Source organism: Staurois parvus, unplaced genomic scaffold (assembly GCF_062004578.1).
Source record: "Staurois parvus isolate SC_StPar_1 unplaced genomic scaffold, SC_StPar_1.0 ptg000581l, whole genome shotgun sequence".
Lineage (NCBI taxonomy): Eukaryota > Metazoa > Chordata > Amphibia > Anura > Ranidae > Staurois > Staurois parvus.
Window position 1 is genome coordinate 498,593 of NW_028318377.1, and position 20,130 is coordinate 518,722.

The following is a 20,130-nucleotide window of genomic DNA, read 5'->3' on the forward strand; positions in this document are numbered from 1 at the left end:
CTGGATTTAGATCTTTTTTTTTTTTACCTTCAAGTAAGCTTATAATAAAGTTTACTTCTGGGTCAAATGAATATCTCCTACACGTGCACTGTTTGAGAGATATTCGTGTGGTTGGCAGCTGGTGACACCACCGGCGGATGCGCTCTGAAGGGGTGACATACCCTTTCCGTTCAGAGCTGTGTTCCGCGGCTGTGACATGGGAGTGACATCACCACGGCTCAGTCATTCAAGTGGTCATAGCCCGTGAATCTGGAAGGAAGACCAGGTGGAGATGGAAGCCTCTGCAGCGGTGACAGCGTTCCGCTGGAGGGCTTTGTTTCAAGGTATATCTTTCATAATGTTCTAGTCTGCAATTATGCCTTTACCTTGCAGAGAGAAAGCGGTTTTGTTTTTTTAACAAGTTTACTACCTCTTTTAATGTTGCTGCCCTTCTTAGTCCTAGAGAGTATTTGCCAAAAAAAAAAAAAAACATCCTGTCTGACTCCTCTTTCCTCACCCTCATGCATTCCTAAAGGTAAGCTGTACTCCTCTAAATAGCTGCGGCCAACATAAATATGGCCCCATTGAAATTGTAAAGTCCTATGGTGCTTGTAAATTCTATGGTGCTGCACTGGTAAAGCCGTGGTCTCCAAACTGTGGCCTGACCTTTGATTTGGCCCTTCGCTTGCTTTTATGTGGCCCTTGGGGCAGTATTGCACGACACCAGCCATTGAGCATATGTCCTCCCACTGACACAAATGAAGGGGCATAATTCCTCCTAATGACACAAACAGCTAGGCACTGTTCCTACCGTTGACACCAAGGATGTGACAATTTATTACTGCCACTGACACCAGGGCATTTTCTGCTCCCATTGGCCTCAGTCCCCCCTCCCCCCCAAAGTCTAAAGAAAGTTTGGAGACCACTGACTTAAAGGATAGCTTCAGGTGACGTAATCATTTTAAGGACATGACTATGCAGGTCCTCTTCATCAGAGTACATATGAAGATTTGTACCATAATCAAGTAATGTGTGTCTCTGGAAAGGTGTTTAATTTCTGTACATGCAAATGAAATATACTGAGTGCCTGTTGATGGTTTACTGCTATGTATCCCAAAAACTGAATAAAAGGCTGTTACTGTGGGAGCTTGTATATATTGGAGCCAGCTGCCTGCTCACCTTGAAAATAGTGTGGTGGATAAAACCTTTAACATAGAGCATGAAAAATAGTCCACAGGGAAACAGCGATATATTGCACCCCAAGACTTGTACCAACTAAACAATCCAACACATAAATAGAGGGGGAAATACTTTAAGAAAAATTCCAATCCTTTATTGCAAGTATAAAGTACAAAAATCCTATAAGCCCTCACCCCTAAATGTCAAAAAATGCACATTCTTTCACAATGGAAAGATCAGTAAAACAAGACAAAGTTGTCTTTATTAAAATACCAAAGTTTTCGCTCCATAAAAAGCACTTGCTTGAGTAAATTTTGTGAGATGAAGCCCTCTGTGAGTGGTATCTATATTGTATTTTAATGTACCTTTTGTTTGAATCATGATCCTATATATGAGCTGAAATGTGGAACCACTAATATGTTCCAATTTAAACTATGCCATGCGCTGAGGTTCTCCCCTTTTTTCAGGGAGTAAAACACAGTGACACATTTAACTTGGTTTTATCTTGTAATGATGACAATTTAACACTAGATGGAGCTATACGATCATTGTCTGTCTATTTAAGTAGCACCTCATAGACCCCTCCTTGCTCTGACAAAGTCTGCGGTGATTGGCGGACGAAACGAGTCAACGTGATAATGTCATCACACCCGGAAGCGATGTCCATGGGCGTTCTCACAGATATGTGAGCACACTGGATCGGAATTGAAGCCGTACACATGTGGCCTTACACAGCTCTACAATACTCCATTTCCCTGCACCAAAGTCATTCAAGGGACAACTTCAAGGCCTCTACAGGGAACAGCATAGCAGTTAGCAACGGACGGAGGTACATTCGAGATCTTATATCCACTGCCAAGTCATGAAGTGTCAGATACGTCACTAGTGAGTGACGTTACTACGATCTCGCAACTGATTTTTTTCAACCAGAGTTGCCGCCATATCTCCAACATGCTGTTCTGCTTATACCTTTGTATCATTTGAAGCCTAACACTTCTGGCCACTTGTACTTCTGCTGGAGCTGACATGTTTTCTCCTGCAGTCTCTGATCTTAAGCACACGATTCTTGTATGACTGCCTTCTAACATCATATCTGACCTCGATGATTTATTTCTACGGATGCTGGACTGACTGAATTTGTGTATTACTTGTGGATTAGACACACCATCCTCAGTATTTCCTGTGTATAGGATGGCCGGAACCTATATCACTCAGATGCCTAACAATTTTTTCATTTACTTTTTTTTTTTTTTTTTCAACCTAAAGCCTAACATTTTTGACAACGTATATTTCTGCTGGAACTGACATGCCTTCTCCTGCAGTCCCTGATCATGATTATATGATGAATATAGAACGATTGCCTCATAACATCTTTTTTGACCCTTTTGTACATTTATGGATACGGGACTGACTGATTTTTGTTCCTCTGGATTATGTACATGATCCTCAGTGTTTCCTATTTACAGGATGATCAGAACCTCTATCATTCAGATGCCTACCAATTTTTCCATCCAACATGGTTACTCTTTATGATGTCGATGGTTTATCTTTTGCTTATTATTAGCTAACTATTGAATTACTTTGTGATTCTTTTACAGGGTCATGTTTACTTTATATTGATTAGAGTATATTTGTGATTATTGGCATACTATGACAGCCAGTGGATATCGCAGTCCGGATTGCTGATTCTTTTAATATTTGTGTGTTTTTTTTTTTTACCTTATTGTGAGATTTATAATAAAGTTTTTTTTGTGTTTTGAACTACAGTATTTTCTGGCGTATAAGACTACTTTTTATACGTAAAAATATACCAAAAAATTGGGGGTCGTCTTATACGTGGGGTATAAAATGTGAACCTTGAGTTTGGGTCAAGCTGGCTGGATGTGTGGTAATACTGTACATACAGTATACCATGCTGAGCCAAGCTGGCTCAAAACAAATGTCCCTATGACAGATTAATCTGTTAGCCCGCTGGAAGTGCGGTATATACAGTATACTGCGCTGAGCCAAGCGGTTTCAAAATGTACCGGTACTTCCCTACTGTAATCAGCCCGCTGGATGCGTGTATGTACGGTAGCTGAGGCTACATACAGTATACACTGGGCCAATCACGGCGAGTGATGTATTCTACTAATGAATACAAAGCCTGCTCGGATTGGCTGAGTCAGAGAGGTGGGCAGATGTCACCACCTCAGCCAATCCAAGCAGGCTTTGTATTCATAGATGTCATTCATGAACTTATGATGTCAGAGGATGAACATGAGGATTTTGAAGGATTTTAAGTACCGGTAAGTCATAACCATTTCAATTAAAAAATCTGATGTTTTTAAATGGTGTTGCCTGGGAAGGGGGGTAGTCTTATACGGCGAGTATAGCCCAAAACCTATGTTTTAACTGGAAAATTAGGGGGTCGTCTTATACAACCAGTCGCCTTATACGCCGAAAAATACGGTACTCTGCCTTGGTTTATTTAAAACCGTTTCTTCACAGCCTTTCCTTATGGTTGCTTTTTTGTGAGAACGTGAATTCCCTGTTTTTAAACATTATAGGCACTTATTTTTAATGTTCTAGATGGCAATACCTGCAAAAGGGGCCAACCTGAATTAATCCAGCAGGGCCTAATTTTCTGAATAAAGCTCCACTTTAAAGAAAAAAATAAGTGCGTGCTGCCCTTAAAGCGGTACTTAATTTTCTCAATGAACATTGACTATTTTTTATCCGTGAGCTTACTAGCATTAGTAATATATATAGGAAAGTATATAATACATATTTAAAACCGTTTTTTTTTTTTAAATGTATATATGTTCAGTTACTTCCTGGTTACCATGTCTAAGCAAATGATGTCCTACATCCCAGGAGGGGAGGAGGGGTTTCTCCAGATAAGCACTCCCTCCTGCCAGCATGCCACAGTTAAAGGCAGATGGATTCCAGAAAGTAAATGCTACATGAATCATCTGCCCTTATTCAAGATGGCCATGGCCAGAAATGCTAGGGGATGTTTTTCAAAGTGATTTCTTACAAAATAAAGCATGGAGACCTGCTTGGGTAGGTGAGTTTGGTTTGAATATTAAAAATGAATTCAATTACATTTTTGCTTTGTGGTGCTCAGGTGCAATGTAGTTCTAGTTTAACTACTAGCTCCGATATTCTGTTCTTTTCATCCAGTATAGTATTGGAAAATATGGTGCTTTGGGCAACAAATGCAAGCACTGATATACACCAGACTTGTTGGACTTTTTTTTATAATTGTAATCCTGTCTTTTTCAGGGGGAAGAGTTAACAAAAGAGGAAATTGACATTCTGAGTGATGCTTGCACTAAGCTGATGGATCAGAAGAATTTACTAACAAAGGAGAAGGAAGAGCTCCTGGAGCTGAAGGATGATGTTCAGGAATACAGTGAGGCAAGTGCAGTCCCTCTGCAAACTCAGGGTTATAATGTATTCGGGGGACAGTATCCCTGTGCATGCTCAGGTTTGTAATTAATGGGGGGATGTTATAAGTGTGCTTACTCCATGTTAGTGTTTAGGGGGTGCAGTGTGGTGTGTCCATTAACTGAAAATAGACTCAGCGTTAATGTTCAGGGGTGCAGTGTGGTGCGGCCAGCAACTAATAGACTTCATGGTAGTGTTCAAGAATGCAGTGTGGAGGGACTGGTAACTGAATAGACTTCACGGTGTATTGGGGGGGGGGGCTGTAACAGACTAGATCCATGTTAGTCTTCGTGGGTGCAATATACTCTGTTATTGATCAGGATTACCATGTGGGATGGGGTTGGGGTGACCAATTTCATGTTAGCGCTGAGGTACACAGTGTGGTGGCAAAAGTATAACCAGTTTTATTAATGTATTTTTTGAGGTTTGTGGGTGCATTGGATACCCTGGCTGCCATTGTGCTATATGCTGGGTGTCCGTGGGCTCCCTCAGGTCCACCTGCCCTTGGTCTATCCATTAAATACATGTGCCTCTACTATGAGGACTCTCAAGATTTATAGAGTTAGAACCATAGAATATCGAGGTGCTGTGACTAGGCACTGTGGCTTACGTATGTATTTGCAAATGTGTGCTAACTAAACCCCTGTTTTTAAACACATGTTGTTAGGTTACTTTGGTTTTTAGTTGTTGGCTAACTAGCTGGCAGATTAAACTGGCTTTCTTATCCCCCTTTTTGATAAGTGATACCTATCCATATTCTTTGCTGATAAAAGCCATTTTTAGACTGGGGCTGCTGATCAATGTTGGTTAGCTGGCTGGCAAGTTGAACAGGGTAGCCCTATTTATATTTCTGATTTTTTTTTTTATAACCTAACCTTGCTTTAAACTTCTCCACAACTTTATCCCTGACCTGTCTGGTGTGTTCCTTGGAATTCATGATGCTCTTTGTTCACTAATGTTTTTTAACAAACCTCAGCTTCACAGGCTTCACAGAACAGCTGTATTTATACTGAGATTAAATTATGCACAGTTGGACTCTATTTAGTAATTAGGTGACTTCTGAAGGCAATTAGTTCCACTAGATTTTAGATAGGGTTATTAGAGTAAAGAGGGCTGAATACAAATGCATGCCACACTTTTCAGATATATTTTTGTAACAAATTTTGAAAACTATTTATAATTTTTCTTCCACTTTCCAATTAAGTGCCACTTTGTGTTGGTCTATTACATAAAATCCCAATAAAATATATATGTGTTTTTGGTTGTAACATGACAAAATGTGGAAAATTTCAAGGGGTATGAATACTTTTTCAAGGCACTGTATCATAGTATTTTCAGTAAAGGTGTTAATTGCTCGCCTTTTTTTTGTAAAGGATTTAGAAGAAATGAAGAAGGAACTTTCAAAGACTGGGCAAGACCAGGTGGTTGAAGAATCGAAGGCCAGTAAGAGATTAACCAAGAGGGTTAATCGTATGATTAATCAGATCGATAAGATCATCACTGAACTGGCAAATGAAGACAAAGTACTGGAGGAGCATGCAGCAAGTGGTGTTGCCCCACCTGTTGGGTAAGTGCGGAATGATTGGTGATTGCCATGGAAATATACATGTTAGTGACACGAAAATGTTTGCTTTGAATGTTACATACGGCTGGTGATCCAGAGCTGGGACAGGAGGCTCGGAGGCGGATTCCACCTGCCATGACTTCCATGTTCATTTACTGTCATGCAGTTCTTATTGCTAAAAACACTAGATACTTTATTTTACATAAATGTTTCTTTAAGCCTAGGTGCACACTGTGAGCCACATGTGAATCGCACAGGAGTCCCACTGCATTCCTTTGTAAGTCACGTGATTCTGTGCCGTACAATTTGAGCCCATTCATGTTGTATGGCTCAAATCGCACCGCATCCATATCAGAAAGGTGCGGGCAGCTTTTTTTTTTGTATGGGTGTTTGTACCCATACGAATCCGGTTCAGGCAGAAGCATTGCATTTGTGACCAGCATTTGAGGTGTCATTAACTTTCCATTGACACCTGCAACAGAGAACACTGTGCGATTTGCTATGTGGTGAGGGGAAACGCACAGGAATCACTGTGTTTCCTGCACCACATCAGTGTGAAATGTGGCTCACAAAAAAAAAAAAAAATTCCCTATAGCTCTAGTGACCTAATTTACCTATAGTGAAGTATGTCCCATGTTGTGCAGGCAACTGGATCCTGTAAAAATTGTCTATACAAGGATTGCCCGGTCCTCTTCCTGCTGTTGAACATCCAGTGCTGTAGGAGTTAAGCGTTTCAGGTTTTCTGTGAAACTGCAGTGAACAAGCTCCCTGTTGAGTCACATTCACAGATCATGTGACATTCAGTGCACAACTTTTTTCTCAATGGAGGAGTATGGAGCTGGTCCCCATCAGGAGCTTGTTTATAGAAAACCCAAAGCTATTAACCACTTGCCCTCCTGAGGATTTATCCCCCTTCCTGACCAGGCCATTTTTTGCGTTACGGTGCTGCATTACTTTGACAATTGCATGGTTATGCAATGTTGCACCCAAATTAAATTTACGTACTTTCCTTTGCTACAAAAAAACAAACCTCTCAATACATGTAAATTAATTGGTTTACATGAAAGTTATAGCATTTACAAATGGCAGTTTATATATACTGGGCCCTTTTTTTCTTCTTTTAATTTTTACTAGTAATGGCGTTATCGGTGACTTATAGTGGGGTTGCGGTGGGCATTCTGACACTGGGGGGACCTACTTGGTGTCGTTGACATCCCCAGTGACACCAATACAGGGATCAGTACTAATAAAAAGCACTGACACTGTACTAATGGCACTGGGCAGGAAGTAGTTAACACCTTGGGTGATCAAAGGGCATTGTCCTGAACCCAGGAGATGTATTGAAGATGGGCCTGACATAAAAGCCTATGGGGGTGCCTACTTTGTGCTGACAGCTCTGGAATAGGTACTTTATTTACACTTCAGGTTAGCTTTAAAACTTTGTATAATCATTTCTAAGTATAGGATGATCGTCATTTTGTTTAAAATCCCTACACACAATAATCTCTTTCTTATCATTCTTAGTGCTTGGAAATGCAATCACATGAGTAGATGAGGGCTTTTCTGTGCCCTCAGAGGAATAGTTATTGTTTAGGTTTTTAAATAACCTGATAACCTTTTAATTTTATACAATATGATAAGACAACAGCTCCTCTGGTTGCTTTGTCATACTAAAATGTCCAGACTGCAGCATTGTCTGAGACTGCTACACTGTGCTCCTCAGACTTGCATACAGCATTGTCTGAGACTGCTACACTGCTCCTCAGACTTGCATACAGCACTGTCTAAGGCTGCTATACTACACTCCTCATTTTTGGAATGCAGCATTGGCTAAAGCCATCCATACATGGATAGAAATTTTGTTCGGTTCAGCAGGGACTGGCTGAATTTTGATCCATGTGTGGGGACAGTGGTTGTATAGAGGTCTTATCTACTGATTGACTCTCATACAAACAGCCTGTTGGATAGATGCTGCTCAATCAGCACCACCAGATGTAGCCGGCAGTGCTGATCAGTGTATTCTGATGGCAGGGAAGTCTCCCCGCTGTTAGAACACAGTAGCTCAGTGGGAGTGAATTCCCCATCAACCGTGAAATGTGTGGATGGAGAAATTGGGTCAGTTTTTTCCCTTTTAACCTGCTGGTTGAATGAAAAAACGGACTCCTCTTTGGGCTACTTAAAACTGCTATGCTATGATCATATTCAACTACAGTATTGTCTAGGACCACTGGACTGTGCTGCTCATTTTTGTAATTTGTCTAAAGCTGGGCATAGACTGATTGAAATTCAGCCAGTTCAGCAGGGACTGGTCGAATTTCATTCTCTGTGGCCCTCCCTGTTTGATAGAAGTCGATCATTAGGCCTGCAGCCAGTTGATTCCCCCATCCACCTTGCTTGTGTGAATGGAGGAATCTGTTAGCTGCTGGCTGAATGGGGAAAAAACAAAAACCTAACAACCTACAGTATACCCAGCCTAAGACTACTATACTGTGTTCCTCATGCTGTAATACAGAATTTTCTAGGACTGCTGAGCTTTGCTTCTCATACTCGGAATGCAGCATTGTCAGGAACTGCTATTCTGTGCTCCATACAGTCCCAGGAGCAAATGACTGGACTGTGTGTGGGCTGGGGGTAGAAAAGAATGGAATATACTTGAAAAGAAGCTTTTAACCTTCCCATCCACACTCATCCACTTTGGTGTTTGCATTTACCAGCACTCTCTATAAATTAATTGTAGATTGCTATGTCTTTGATTTTGTGTGCATCTCTTACATACGTAAACTAAAGAGCAATACCATCGAGCAGGGATCTCAAGTGAGGTGATATTAGTGTAATTGCATTGTCCTCCATTTACATGTTCTTCTAAACCTGTGTTTGTTTGAAAGTCTCATCTTAAAGTAATGAAAAACTTAATTAAAAATAAAGAAAAAAAGAAACATCAGCGGTTTTGCACAGAGCAGCCCCAATCTTCTTCTGGGATCCTATCCTGGCTCCTCTCCCCTGCCGTGTGCCCCCATAGCAAGTGACAATTATGTGGGTTTGATCCTGAGCCAGGTACCCATTGACACATACACAGCGTGGCTCAGCCCCATCTCCTGCTGTCTCCTCACAGGCTGTGATTGACAGCCAATAGCTCCCCCTGTTGCCTCCTTGTCCATTGAGGACAATGGCTGCCGTTTCTTCCACCATGTCCAGTGAGGACAATGGCTGCCGCTGCTTCCACCGTGTCCAGTGAGGGCAATGGCTCACTTTCTATCTTTGTGACAAAGAACCATGGTCACCAGGGCAAATAGTGATGATAAATTTGCCCATCAGGGACAGCAATTAATACTTGATCCTTCTCTACTCAACCCAATAAAAAAGATAAATAAAATTCCCATATATAAGTTTACATATGCTTTCGGAAAATATATCAAGCATGTTTTGGTTTCACTTTCTGCCAATTCTTAGTTTATTATTCAGCAAGTGCTATAGAAAAGAATAGGGTTTAATGCCTGTTTGAGGTTGTACCAAAACTCATCTATTCCAATTGATGCTGCATAAAAACAGTGACAGTTTAAGTCTCCATTCACGCTAGGCCTTTTCAAATTGCCAGCGGAATCGCTGCGATTCTGTCCACCATTTGAAAACGTGTTGTAAATGTGTGAAAAACACACAAACACGGTTTCAGGTGCCATTCATTTCAATGGCACCTGAAAATGCAGGGTGTTTTTGCCGCAATCGTGGCATGTATTTCTGCGTAGGAAACTAAATTGCAGGGCACATGACACCCAAAAAAGGTTACAGCGCACTTTCAAATTGTGGAAGAAACATGGCAATTCCGCCCGCGATTTGAAAAACCTAGTGTGAATGTAGCTTTAAGGTCTTACTGTAGTCTTTATAACAGAGCCTCAGTGCTAGTCCAGCTTCCTTTCCCCAAGTAGTTGGCTTGTCTGCTGTCTGTGTGGAAGCAGCAGTCTCTGTATTAGTGTGAAACACCCCTTAGTAAGGCAGATCTAGAGCTCTCCAATTAGCAGGGAGTGTGAGCTTTGTTTATTGCACAGCTTTAAAGTAGAATTGCTGGACAAACCTCACTAATCTTAAAAATGCTCCATCCACCTTCCTAACATCTATTCTGACTAACCTATGTAAGAAAAATGTGTATATCAGGCTGCTGCGATCTGCTCAGTTGATCTCCCCTGTGTCAGCTGGCGCAGAATGCAGGGGAGAGGAGAGAGCACTTGACAATGGCTGGCAGTGCCTAGAAGTGGTAACCTCACTCATAGGTCTACTATTGTCCTTGTTCTCTCTTCTCCTCTGCAGCCGCCGCTGGCTAACACAGCCAGATCACATGACCGTCTGGAGCATGCTGAAATAGGAAAGTATACAGATCTTTCTTAGGCTCTGTTCACACCAATGCATCTTTTAGTGCTTTTTGCAGAAACGCACTACAGTCCATTTAACATGGTTTCCTATGGAACATGTTCACATCTATGCTTTTTTTGACCTGCTGCATTTTTGGAAGGGGTCAGGGACTTTTTTAAAAGCAAAAAGCAGCATTTTTGCTACAGTAGAGTTCAATGGAGAATCTGCTGAAATGCATGGTAGTGCGTTTTTTTTTCGTTTTTTTTTTTTTTGCCTCATTTTTAATTTTGCTTTTTTATTTTGCCCAGCAAGGAAATATTTTGAAGCAAGGAAATGGAGCCTTGCACAAGCTTCTGACCAACTTGCCAGAACATAGGCAGCCTGTAGGGCTGGACGAGCATAATCCATCGATTCCCCTATCCAAGCTAAACAATGTTGTATTTATTACATACTGGCCCCTTAATTTTACCCTGCCCTGTTCTAGATGTGTATAATTTACATTTTATCTTTAGCTTATGTCCATTGTTTGGCATGTTGTCTGTTTCTTTTTGCTGTGTGTATGTGTCTGGTTGTGTCTTTTTTGTAATCACTTTCAGGTCTGTTGTGACCAGCAATCATCAGAGATCCCTGGCGTAATTGCCTCTACGTACCCCTTCACCCTTTTTCTGCTTGCTCTTTCTCCTCAATTTAATGATGGTACCTGTTTGCTGTATACAGATTATATTTCGCCTTTAGGGAAAATCTAGTCAGCATTACCGAACTTGTCAACATCATGAGGCACATTCAAAACATCCCTGAGCAGAAGCTGCTGAGGATTGCCGCAGCCCTGGATGAGAACAAGGATGGAAAGATCGACCTGGATGATGTGGCAAAGGTATTTATAGGAATAGAATCATTGATCTGCACTATATAGCAAGTTATAAGCACAGTGCATGGGCATTTAATCCTTAGTCTAGTTTACACAACAGAATTGAACTTGGAGAGGTTGTATTCTATATTTGTGATGTGTTCATAGGCATCCTCTACAGCGCAAACACCGTCTTGTGTATAGCATAGGTTATACACAAGATGGCTGCCTTCTCTCCCGGAAAATTAGCAGGAAAAGCTTATAACTCCTTTCTAAAGCTTTTCTGGAAGAATGACATTGAAATGGGAACGTTTAGAAACTTTTTTTTTTTTTTTTTTTCTTCTCCAGTTGCCACTGTAATTTTTGGGGACATTTCCCTTCACTTCCTGTCCCAGTGACACAACAGGAGGTGGGAAGAAAAGTCTCTAAAGTGAGAGCCTAGATTCATGCTAGTGCGGCTGCAATATCATGCATTTTTAAATTTTTTGTTTTTTTCACATTTGTGATGCGTTTTCATGCTTTTAATTTTGTTTTTTTTTTTGTACAAAGCAACTTGTTGTTAGTCACAAAACCTTTTCAAACAATCGCCAGAAATGCATCTACATGTGTATGGAGTCAAAACAAACTATACTGCACCAAGGAAGCACTTATGCCTGTTCAAAAATTGCACTGCACCATGGTGCATTGGTGCGAACAGGCACCATAAAGAATAATGTGATTTCCATTATTGTGTAGTGCAACAGCAAATGCAGGAGAAATCACATTAATGTGAATGTGGCCTAAATCCTCTCTTTAGACAGTTGTCACCGGAGCAGGTCCCATTTGGAAAAAATGTTTCCTGTTTCAGTGGGTGACCTGGACAGAGGGGAAGTCTCCCAAATGGGGACACGGCAATAAAAACCTGACAGCAAAACTAATTGTCCACTCTATACGAAACTTTAATAGTTTTAGCCTTAGCTATACTTAATATTCGACTGTTTAATGTGACTTTCACATTTTTTAAATGCTTGTAAAATAAATGCAGCTGCTGTTAAATACAGAGATTTGCAGATTGAGTGTTTGCTGACCCTGGTGGCTAGTCACTGCTTCCCTGACCACTGTTGGCATAAAGCCACATAGAGTGTATCTAGTCACCCAAATCCTAGACATTCATTATAAGACCTAGCAGTAAAGCACAGCCATTGTGTAGCACTTCAAAGCGGAAAGCAGGACCTGCATATATAATGAGCAAGTATGGCTGCCCCATGTACAAGCTTTACATAAAAAATATTTTTTTAAAATATTTGCATAGATTGAGAATTATATACCGATGTTTTACACTTGTCCTGAGATGAAAATACATGTTTTAAAGGATACCCTTGCCGGAAGAAACACATAGGCTGCTGTTACTGTTCATAACTGAACGCCCAGGAAATGGCTAAATATACAGATGAAATGCATTTATGGGAGCTGTGCAAAAGATTTATTTATTTTTTTTTTTCCTGTCCAGTCCTAGGATTAGCACATCTCAGCCACAAAGAACCATCCTGACTATCAGGGGTGGGGACCTGATCTATCTCTGCTGTAGTTTTACGTTACCTTACAGGTCTTCTCCTCACCTTAAACCTGTGACTGCACAGGGATAGGAAAAGCAGCAGACTGATGAGCTCATCTCTCATCTCTCATCTCTCATTCTCTGCTCTCTCCTGTCCTCCAACCAGCATGTTCCTTGCACTGCAGCACACGATTCCCTGTGTTGCTTGCCCCCCCCTTCCCTCCCCTTTCCTCCCCTTTATGATCTCTGCTGTACAGTATACTGCAAGAGGCTCATACCCAAATCAAATTCAGGCATGTAAACTTTTAATAATGTATTAATGATTACAGAGCTTGTGTCTTTTCTATATGTCTGATTTTATCTTTAAACATTTGCTTAGTTCTTCCATCTTGCTCCATCAGGTTGTGGAACTAATAAATAAGGAAGATATCGACATTTCCACGAAACAGGTAGCAGAAATCATGGAGCTCCTACAAAAGGAGGAGAAGCTGACAGAGAAGGAAAAAGCCAAAGAAAAGGCAGAGAAGGAACAGATGGCCGAAGTACAGAATTAAACACCCCAGACACGTCTCCTCCTAACATTCATAACGCTGCTACCATGTTCTAAGGTTCTTTTGCTTTTGAGGTGACTCTCTTGTGAGCCACATTTTCACGACTACCATTTATACGTGGTGAAATAAAGGCTTCTTTTAAGTCATCTGCCATCATTCCATCAGCATCAGGCTACGTTTTATTTTAAAGATTTCTTGTCGTTTGAATGAAAACCTGAAGATAAATTGTAAAATCATATAGCACAATATTTTTTTTTATTTTTGTACTACGATCCCTCCATTTTGGTTTATTTTCAGAGTGTTGGCAGAGCATTTGTTTACTGCTAATTCTGCACACATTTCGGATTTTAAACCTTTTTTTTTTTTTTTTTAAGGGTTTTTCAGTCTATTTGTAGAGTAGACTCATGCTTCAGGGCAATACATAGAGTGGCACGGATGGGACTCCCCTTGCAAACCTTATCAGGACTATTCTCTTGTGGAGTACACAAACAGATCTTCACTAGCAAGTGCATACGGTTTAGGACATGTGCCATAATCGGGTTTGGGTTTAAGCACTTGTTATATTCCCGTCATACTCATTCCTGGGAAAAGTCAGAAGTAGGAGGCTGCTGTATAAACAGCCAGCTGGTTAAATGGTGGCATAGAATAGAACATATGTCTGTGTCTAACATATAATCCAAACATTAATCGAAGCGGTCACTTCACAATAAGTGCAAGTTCAACTGCATCACAGTGTGTATGTTACTCCTCTTGGTCTATGTTAAGGGTTCTGACTGACAACAAAATGCATAGAATAACCCTCTAGCTGATGGATCACTCTGATATTTAGGTTTACATATACCTACATTAAAATACCAATCCATAAATTCTCAAATAAAGCCTCAACATGTTAATATATTTTCAAAGGTACTTCCCCCCCCCAATCCCCATCCCCCTTTTACTTACCTAAGCACTCATTTAATCCACTGCTGTGCACGTCTACAGCTTTCCTCTCCCCTCGCTTTCTGGTCTCACTGGCTTTGCTGAGGGAGCGGGAGTCGTTAGATCCTGTCAAAGCCAGTGACAAGGAAGCAGGGGACAGGAATGAGTGTATAGACACTGACCAGGGGGCTCGGGAGTGAGCATGCAGGTGGACCCCCATAGGAAGTGTTTTCCTTTGGGGTACCACCAAGATAAGGAGGAGCCAGGAGTTCTGGTGGGGGACCCAAGAAGAGGTTAAAGGCTGCTTCGTGCACAGAGCAGGTAAGTAGAAATCTGTGTGGTGTTTTTTTTTTTTTTTTAAATTGTTACCATCACTTCAACTTACAAAAAATGAATATGACCCTTTTTCTATTAACACAGCATACTGCAATGTGTGAGGTGTATTGTAGTGCCTTTCAAGAGGTGCGTTGTCCGCTACAGTAGAAGTGCATTATGGTGCCACTCAAAATGAATGGCACCAGAGTACTCCACGGTTGTTTGCATTACCGCAATGCAAATCCCTGAATCTACCACATCCATTAAAATAATACTTTATGATCCTGCTATGAAGGTCCTTGCGCATGCTTCTTGTTATAAGATGAGAGCGTGCTCTGTCCCAATCTCCCAATTCCTGTCCTGCGTTGTCACTCTGCCACACACTCTCCCAGAGGCCATGCTAATGCACACTGCTCTGGCATTGTTCATTGTGATCACCATCAGGAAACCCACTTTGAGAAATGCCTTGCAGCCAATGCTAGGGTGCATGCATAAAAACAGAAAATTCAGGTAGGGTTTACACATACTTCACCTGTCCAGCAACATTCACTGGTAGGTTAAAATGTTAAAGAATAGAAATATTGCTACAGATATGTGTGTTAAACATTTGGACATTTTTTCCACAGTGTTTACACAACTCATTAGACTTGCAAATTACTGGGTTTGTGTTTTGCTTGATAACAGCTATGACACTCTGTAACATGGTTGGGGAAAGCAGGGGGAGGCTGTAGTAAGGCCTTTTAATAATTGAAAAGATAATTTTCCAGCTATTGCAAGGTAATTACTCCAGCTTCCCTTAAGAAAGTTGTCATGAGATTTGATTATACACCTTGTTCATTCTGTGCTAGCTCACTTGATAAAACTGCATTATTTTCATTTAGTGATGTAAAAAAAAAAATTCACCTATTCTCTTCTGTAATAATGGTCACACTTGTTAGCAGCCACAACAAAAAAGTAAAAAAAACTGAGCGTACTGTTTTAAAGTAGAAGGAAAGGCAGTACGATCACTCCTCTTAAGCAGTCATATGAGTGCAAAGTGTCGGTGAGTGTGTGTGGAGTGTAGACAACAGCGCTGAATCCTTAGAGCAGTGATCTCATGCACTGTTGGGCGTCGTCAGCTTGAAATAGTTAACGTCTACCTGCCGAGCAGGCTAACCTATTTGCTGGAACTTTGGTGACTGCTTTGAAAAAGTTAGAAAAAAAAATTGCTCATTCCATTGAGATTTATTAGTAACTTTATGCTGTAAATACAAGAGCAGTAGATGACCGTATTACCTTTCCTTCAACTCTTAACAACCCTTTAGCCTATATTTAATTGTGCTGCATTATCATATTCTGCCTGCGGGTGGTGCTGCTGAGATATCCTAGGCCAGGTAAAACTGGAGATGTGGGAGAATGGACCCTCCTTATTAGCACAATGAGGGGTTGGAAGCAGTGTTTCACTTTCTATCTAGAGTGGAAAACCCTTACATTATAACAGCTTTGCTGTTTGTGTTGTATTTTGGCATTTTTTTTTTTTTAATTATTTGACGCTTAATTTAATTTCACAGAGCTGCCTTGCAGGCAGAGAATGTATTATTGTGGTTGATGCTTTTTTGTGAGATCATCTTCTTACCTAGAGTAGGAAAGTTTCTGTTTATCTGAGAAACAGTCCTGTGGTGCTTTGCATAATTCAACATTGGGAATGTATTTTATTTCTATGCATTTTAATACAGTAGTGCTTGACTCCTTCATAGGCCACTGTGGGTCCAACCCTTTATTTCATGAGATGCACCTTCCCCACTACTAAGCTTCTTTTACTGAATGTAAAATTGGACAAATGTAATGTATTTGGCATTTTGACAAGTATGTAAGTACAAATTTATTTATGAGACTGAATCTTTTCTTGATCTAATATTACAAATTCTGTCTTCTGATTAATAATAAAAATGTCTGTACACATAACTAAGGCAATGTTGATGTCCAGGTTCAATAACTCCAGCTTTATTTTAAAGAACTTCCACATTGATAGTGAGACACATAAGCTGTAGGGCTGTTTGGAGCTTTGTCTGCCAAGAATGTGGGTAAAATGGTAATAAAAAGAATGGTATCAATGTATAGGAATAAAGAGGTATGGGGCATGTTAACGCACGCACACATTGAGATTACAACACCAGTGACTCGGAAGGAATAACTAAAGGTGTTTTTACTTCCATTTAGTGCTGGTATACAGTGTTGGGACACCGTAATGGGATCATAACATTACTGTACTGTGTCTAGGTTAAAGGAAAGCTAGAATGTATTTTGTAGCCCCTGTCCGCAGATGACTTTTAGGGCTGTTTCACACCATGCCTGCATCTGAATGCTGCACATTCCTGAGCGATTCACTCTGCATGCAAAATGCACTACATTTACAATCTAAAGTGTGTGTCCATAAAAAATGGACACCCCAAACGCAGTGCGTTTGTCCGCACCTCATCAGATGGTATGTTTTTACCATGCAATCTGGTTGCAGTGCGTTTTTAAAAAAAGTAGTTCATGCACTGCTCAAAAAGAAAAGGCTGAAATCGCACTGCATGTGAATTCCCCATGTATGTGAGCATGATGTGAACAGGCCCTCTAGGTTTGTCAAATGCACCTACTGAATTCTGCATACTGCTTTTTGTAAAGAGGAAGAAAACTTCCTTTGATGGGATGGAGGAGAGTCGGGTTGGGGACAGTAGAGGCAGTCTTGGTACAATGGTTCCAGAAGGCTTTAAAGCTACCCCCCCTTTCCTCCTCCCTCTTTAAGGTTCATGTGGGCGTACTATAGCTGACGCCAGTGTGAGGGTAGCGTTTACATGCATGGAGATGTACAGGTGTTCTAAGTATCCCCCTTGCAGGCAGTCCCAATCATGTTTATATGGGCACAGCCATTGCTTCCAATTTGGGCTGCATGACCCTGAACACAGTGTGCCATCTGATCACTGGCAGTAAAAAAAAAACAATCAAAATTCCCAGTGCAGCTGGTAAAGTATCTAGGACACCTGATCTGCCTACTAGTTTTCAGGTTAGTAACTTGTTAACCCAAGGATAAGGATGACCGCCTGAAACCTGCCTCTTAGGGGTTAATTCACATGGTCGGTGTGGCCCGTACAGCATGGACAAGCACTGTGTTTATTCTTCCAGAGCTGCGTACAGGCAGCCTGTGTTTCTCTGAGAAAAAAAGCCACTGGTCCTAATGTGACAGGTGTGCAGTCCCAAATGCAAGCGGTTTGTGCTCCGTTCTGCTCACCTGCCCCTGAATGCCTGTTACATTAGGACAAGTGGCTGTGTCTGTACAACTGCTGCGTCACCATAAAGATACATAAACTGTCTGCATGCAATTCCAGGCGGCCCTAACTGCATAAACAAGGCACTCTTTCATGCTGTATGGACCAATAGTGCTCATGTGAATGAATCTGACAAATACAGAAACTGCAGCTCCCATATTTAATTCCTTTTAACTTCTAGAGCGACTACTAGGAAGAACCATGTTGTAAAACAAAAAAAATAGAGAAGCAATCACCAAGTTTTATTTATCTACATTGTTGAGATCCATTGATCTTTTTGTAGTTGAATATGTATTACGTGCACATATAGGCAGCCTCCTTTAACCAGCTGCAGTTCTTCCATTCACCCTTTCAATGCGTTTCTGTGGACAGGTGCATGTTGTTCCATAACTGTCATTTGTAATACTTTTTTCTTATTGTTTTGTGGTTGGCTGTTTTAAATTAAGGGAATGAAGTTTTATGGCAGTTGGCCCCGATTTGCAAAAGGCAGCTGTTTCCAGATAGTGGTCCATGGTAGCCAGGTAACAGCATTTAAAAGGACTTGTATATAAGCTAAAACATATATCAATTTATCAGTGATGAATTGACAAATTAGTAAATTAATAAATTAGTAGCTTGTATCACTGCGCCAAAATGTGATATAATTAAAATTAAATAACTATTGATCAAATATGTGATTAGAGCTGCTGTTTTAAACAAATTAAAAAACATAAATAAATGGAAATGCCATAAACAGCGCTCTCAAATAACCCCTTAAATAATGTGTAAACAAGTATAAATAAATATAAATAGTCAAACAAAAATTAAAATAAAGACTGCCACCAATAAAGTGCAAAAAATCAATCCATAATATAAAAAAAATATTTAAAAAATTAAGTTCATAATAAAGTATAGTCCAAATATCATTTTCTTCAAAAGGTATTCGCCACAACCGTGATTTCCATTGTGCTCAACAACCGTGATTTCCATTGTGCTCAACACCCCATCAAAGTGCTAAGTCACCGGATGCTGGGGTTTAATCAGCATTTCAATCAGACATCAGTAGATGTGGAAGATTCATCAAAAACCAGATTAATTCAGATATTGCTATTCTTTCATCAGATGGTCGATCTAACGTAGACTCAATCAAGGTAAGTATAATCCAGTTCCATATGTGGATAAATAAAGAACACTCGCCATAGCATAATAATGTTTATAACTTTATTGTATCAAAATCCCCCCCTTAAGAATCAAACTCACAATGTATCAGATAAAAAAACAGCATTCAATGATAAGTATAGCTGAAAACAATTGCCAGCTCTAACAGTAGCATCTCACCACCCGCTCTCAGCAGATCTCGTAGTTGCAGTCACATGGTCCAGCCACGTGGTGACGTCACTGCTGATCACGCCCTTGCGCATTTTGTCACACGACTCAGATCTGCCTGGTTCCCTGCTACATGTCTACGTTCCCCCCCTCCCCTCCCTGCGTCACTACAGGGCACAGTAGTACCATAGGGGACAGCAGAATGAAACCAGAGGTAGCAGGGGACATAGGCATCTGCCACTACTGGAAGTGTTGAATATGGAGATTTCTCAGTTACCCTTGGCTTTCAAACAGTGACAATCAGCTACAGGCAGCAGTGCAGAAGACAGGTAAGTATAACCCCCCCCCTATTGTTTTGGTGTGTGTGTTGTAAACATATATTTTAACTCGGTCACAGAGTCCCTTGCAGGTGGCTTCTTAATAGTTATTCACCTTTTCCTTTTGACAAAAAATAAATGGACATTTTTTTGCAGGTAAAAAAATATGCATTTATTATTTTTTTATTGCAGGAGCCTATAAAGCATTGCACCAGTGATCAGCAGTGATAGCTGCTGAGGGGGAGCCTTTAATGATAGGTTCTGCTTACTCTGCAGAGATCATAAGAATGATCAAGTTTAAAGGAGAAGTTTAAAAAAACAAATTTGCATTTATTATTATTATTATTTTTTTTTTTTTGGAGCCTGTAAAGCATTGCACCGATCATTAGATTAATCTGTGTGTTTGTACGAGCAGACCGTTTAACACTGACAGGAAAAATGAATGAACTAGCACAGTGCTCCACCGCGTTGTGGAAGTTCATTGACAACTACATGCCGACATCCACAAAAGATGTTGGTACTTGTAGTTCATTCCTTTACAGAACTATGAAT

At 40.6% G+C, this 20,130-nt stretch overlaps 1 protein-coding gene across 2 annotated transcripts in view; it reads left to right on the top strand.

The window, feature by feature from the left end:
- The window catches only part of LETM1 (leucine zipper and EF-hand containing transmembrane protein 1), a 61,096-nt gene extending 44,486 nt beyond the window's left edge, over positions 1–16,610 (top strand). The window contains exons 11-14 of one of the 2 annotated variants that reach the window (XM_089692264.1): positions 4,426–4,560; positions 5,964–6,157; positions 11,216–11,372; positions 13,281–16,610. In XM_089692264.1, coding sequence (XP_089548390.1) covers positions 4,426–4,560; positions 5,964–6,157; positions 11,216–11,372; positions 13,281–13,433 — 639 coding nt within the window. In that variant the 3' untranslated portion in view covers positions 13,434–16,610. The remainder of the gene's footprint in view (positions 1–4,425; positions 4,561–5,963; positions 6,158–11,215; positions 11,373–13,280) is intronic. The other variant, XM_089692265.1, reaches the window with a different exon arrangement.
- The last annotated feature ends 3,520 nt before the right edge of the window (positions 16,611–20,130 follow it).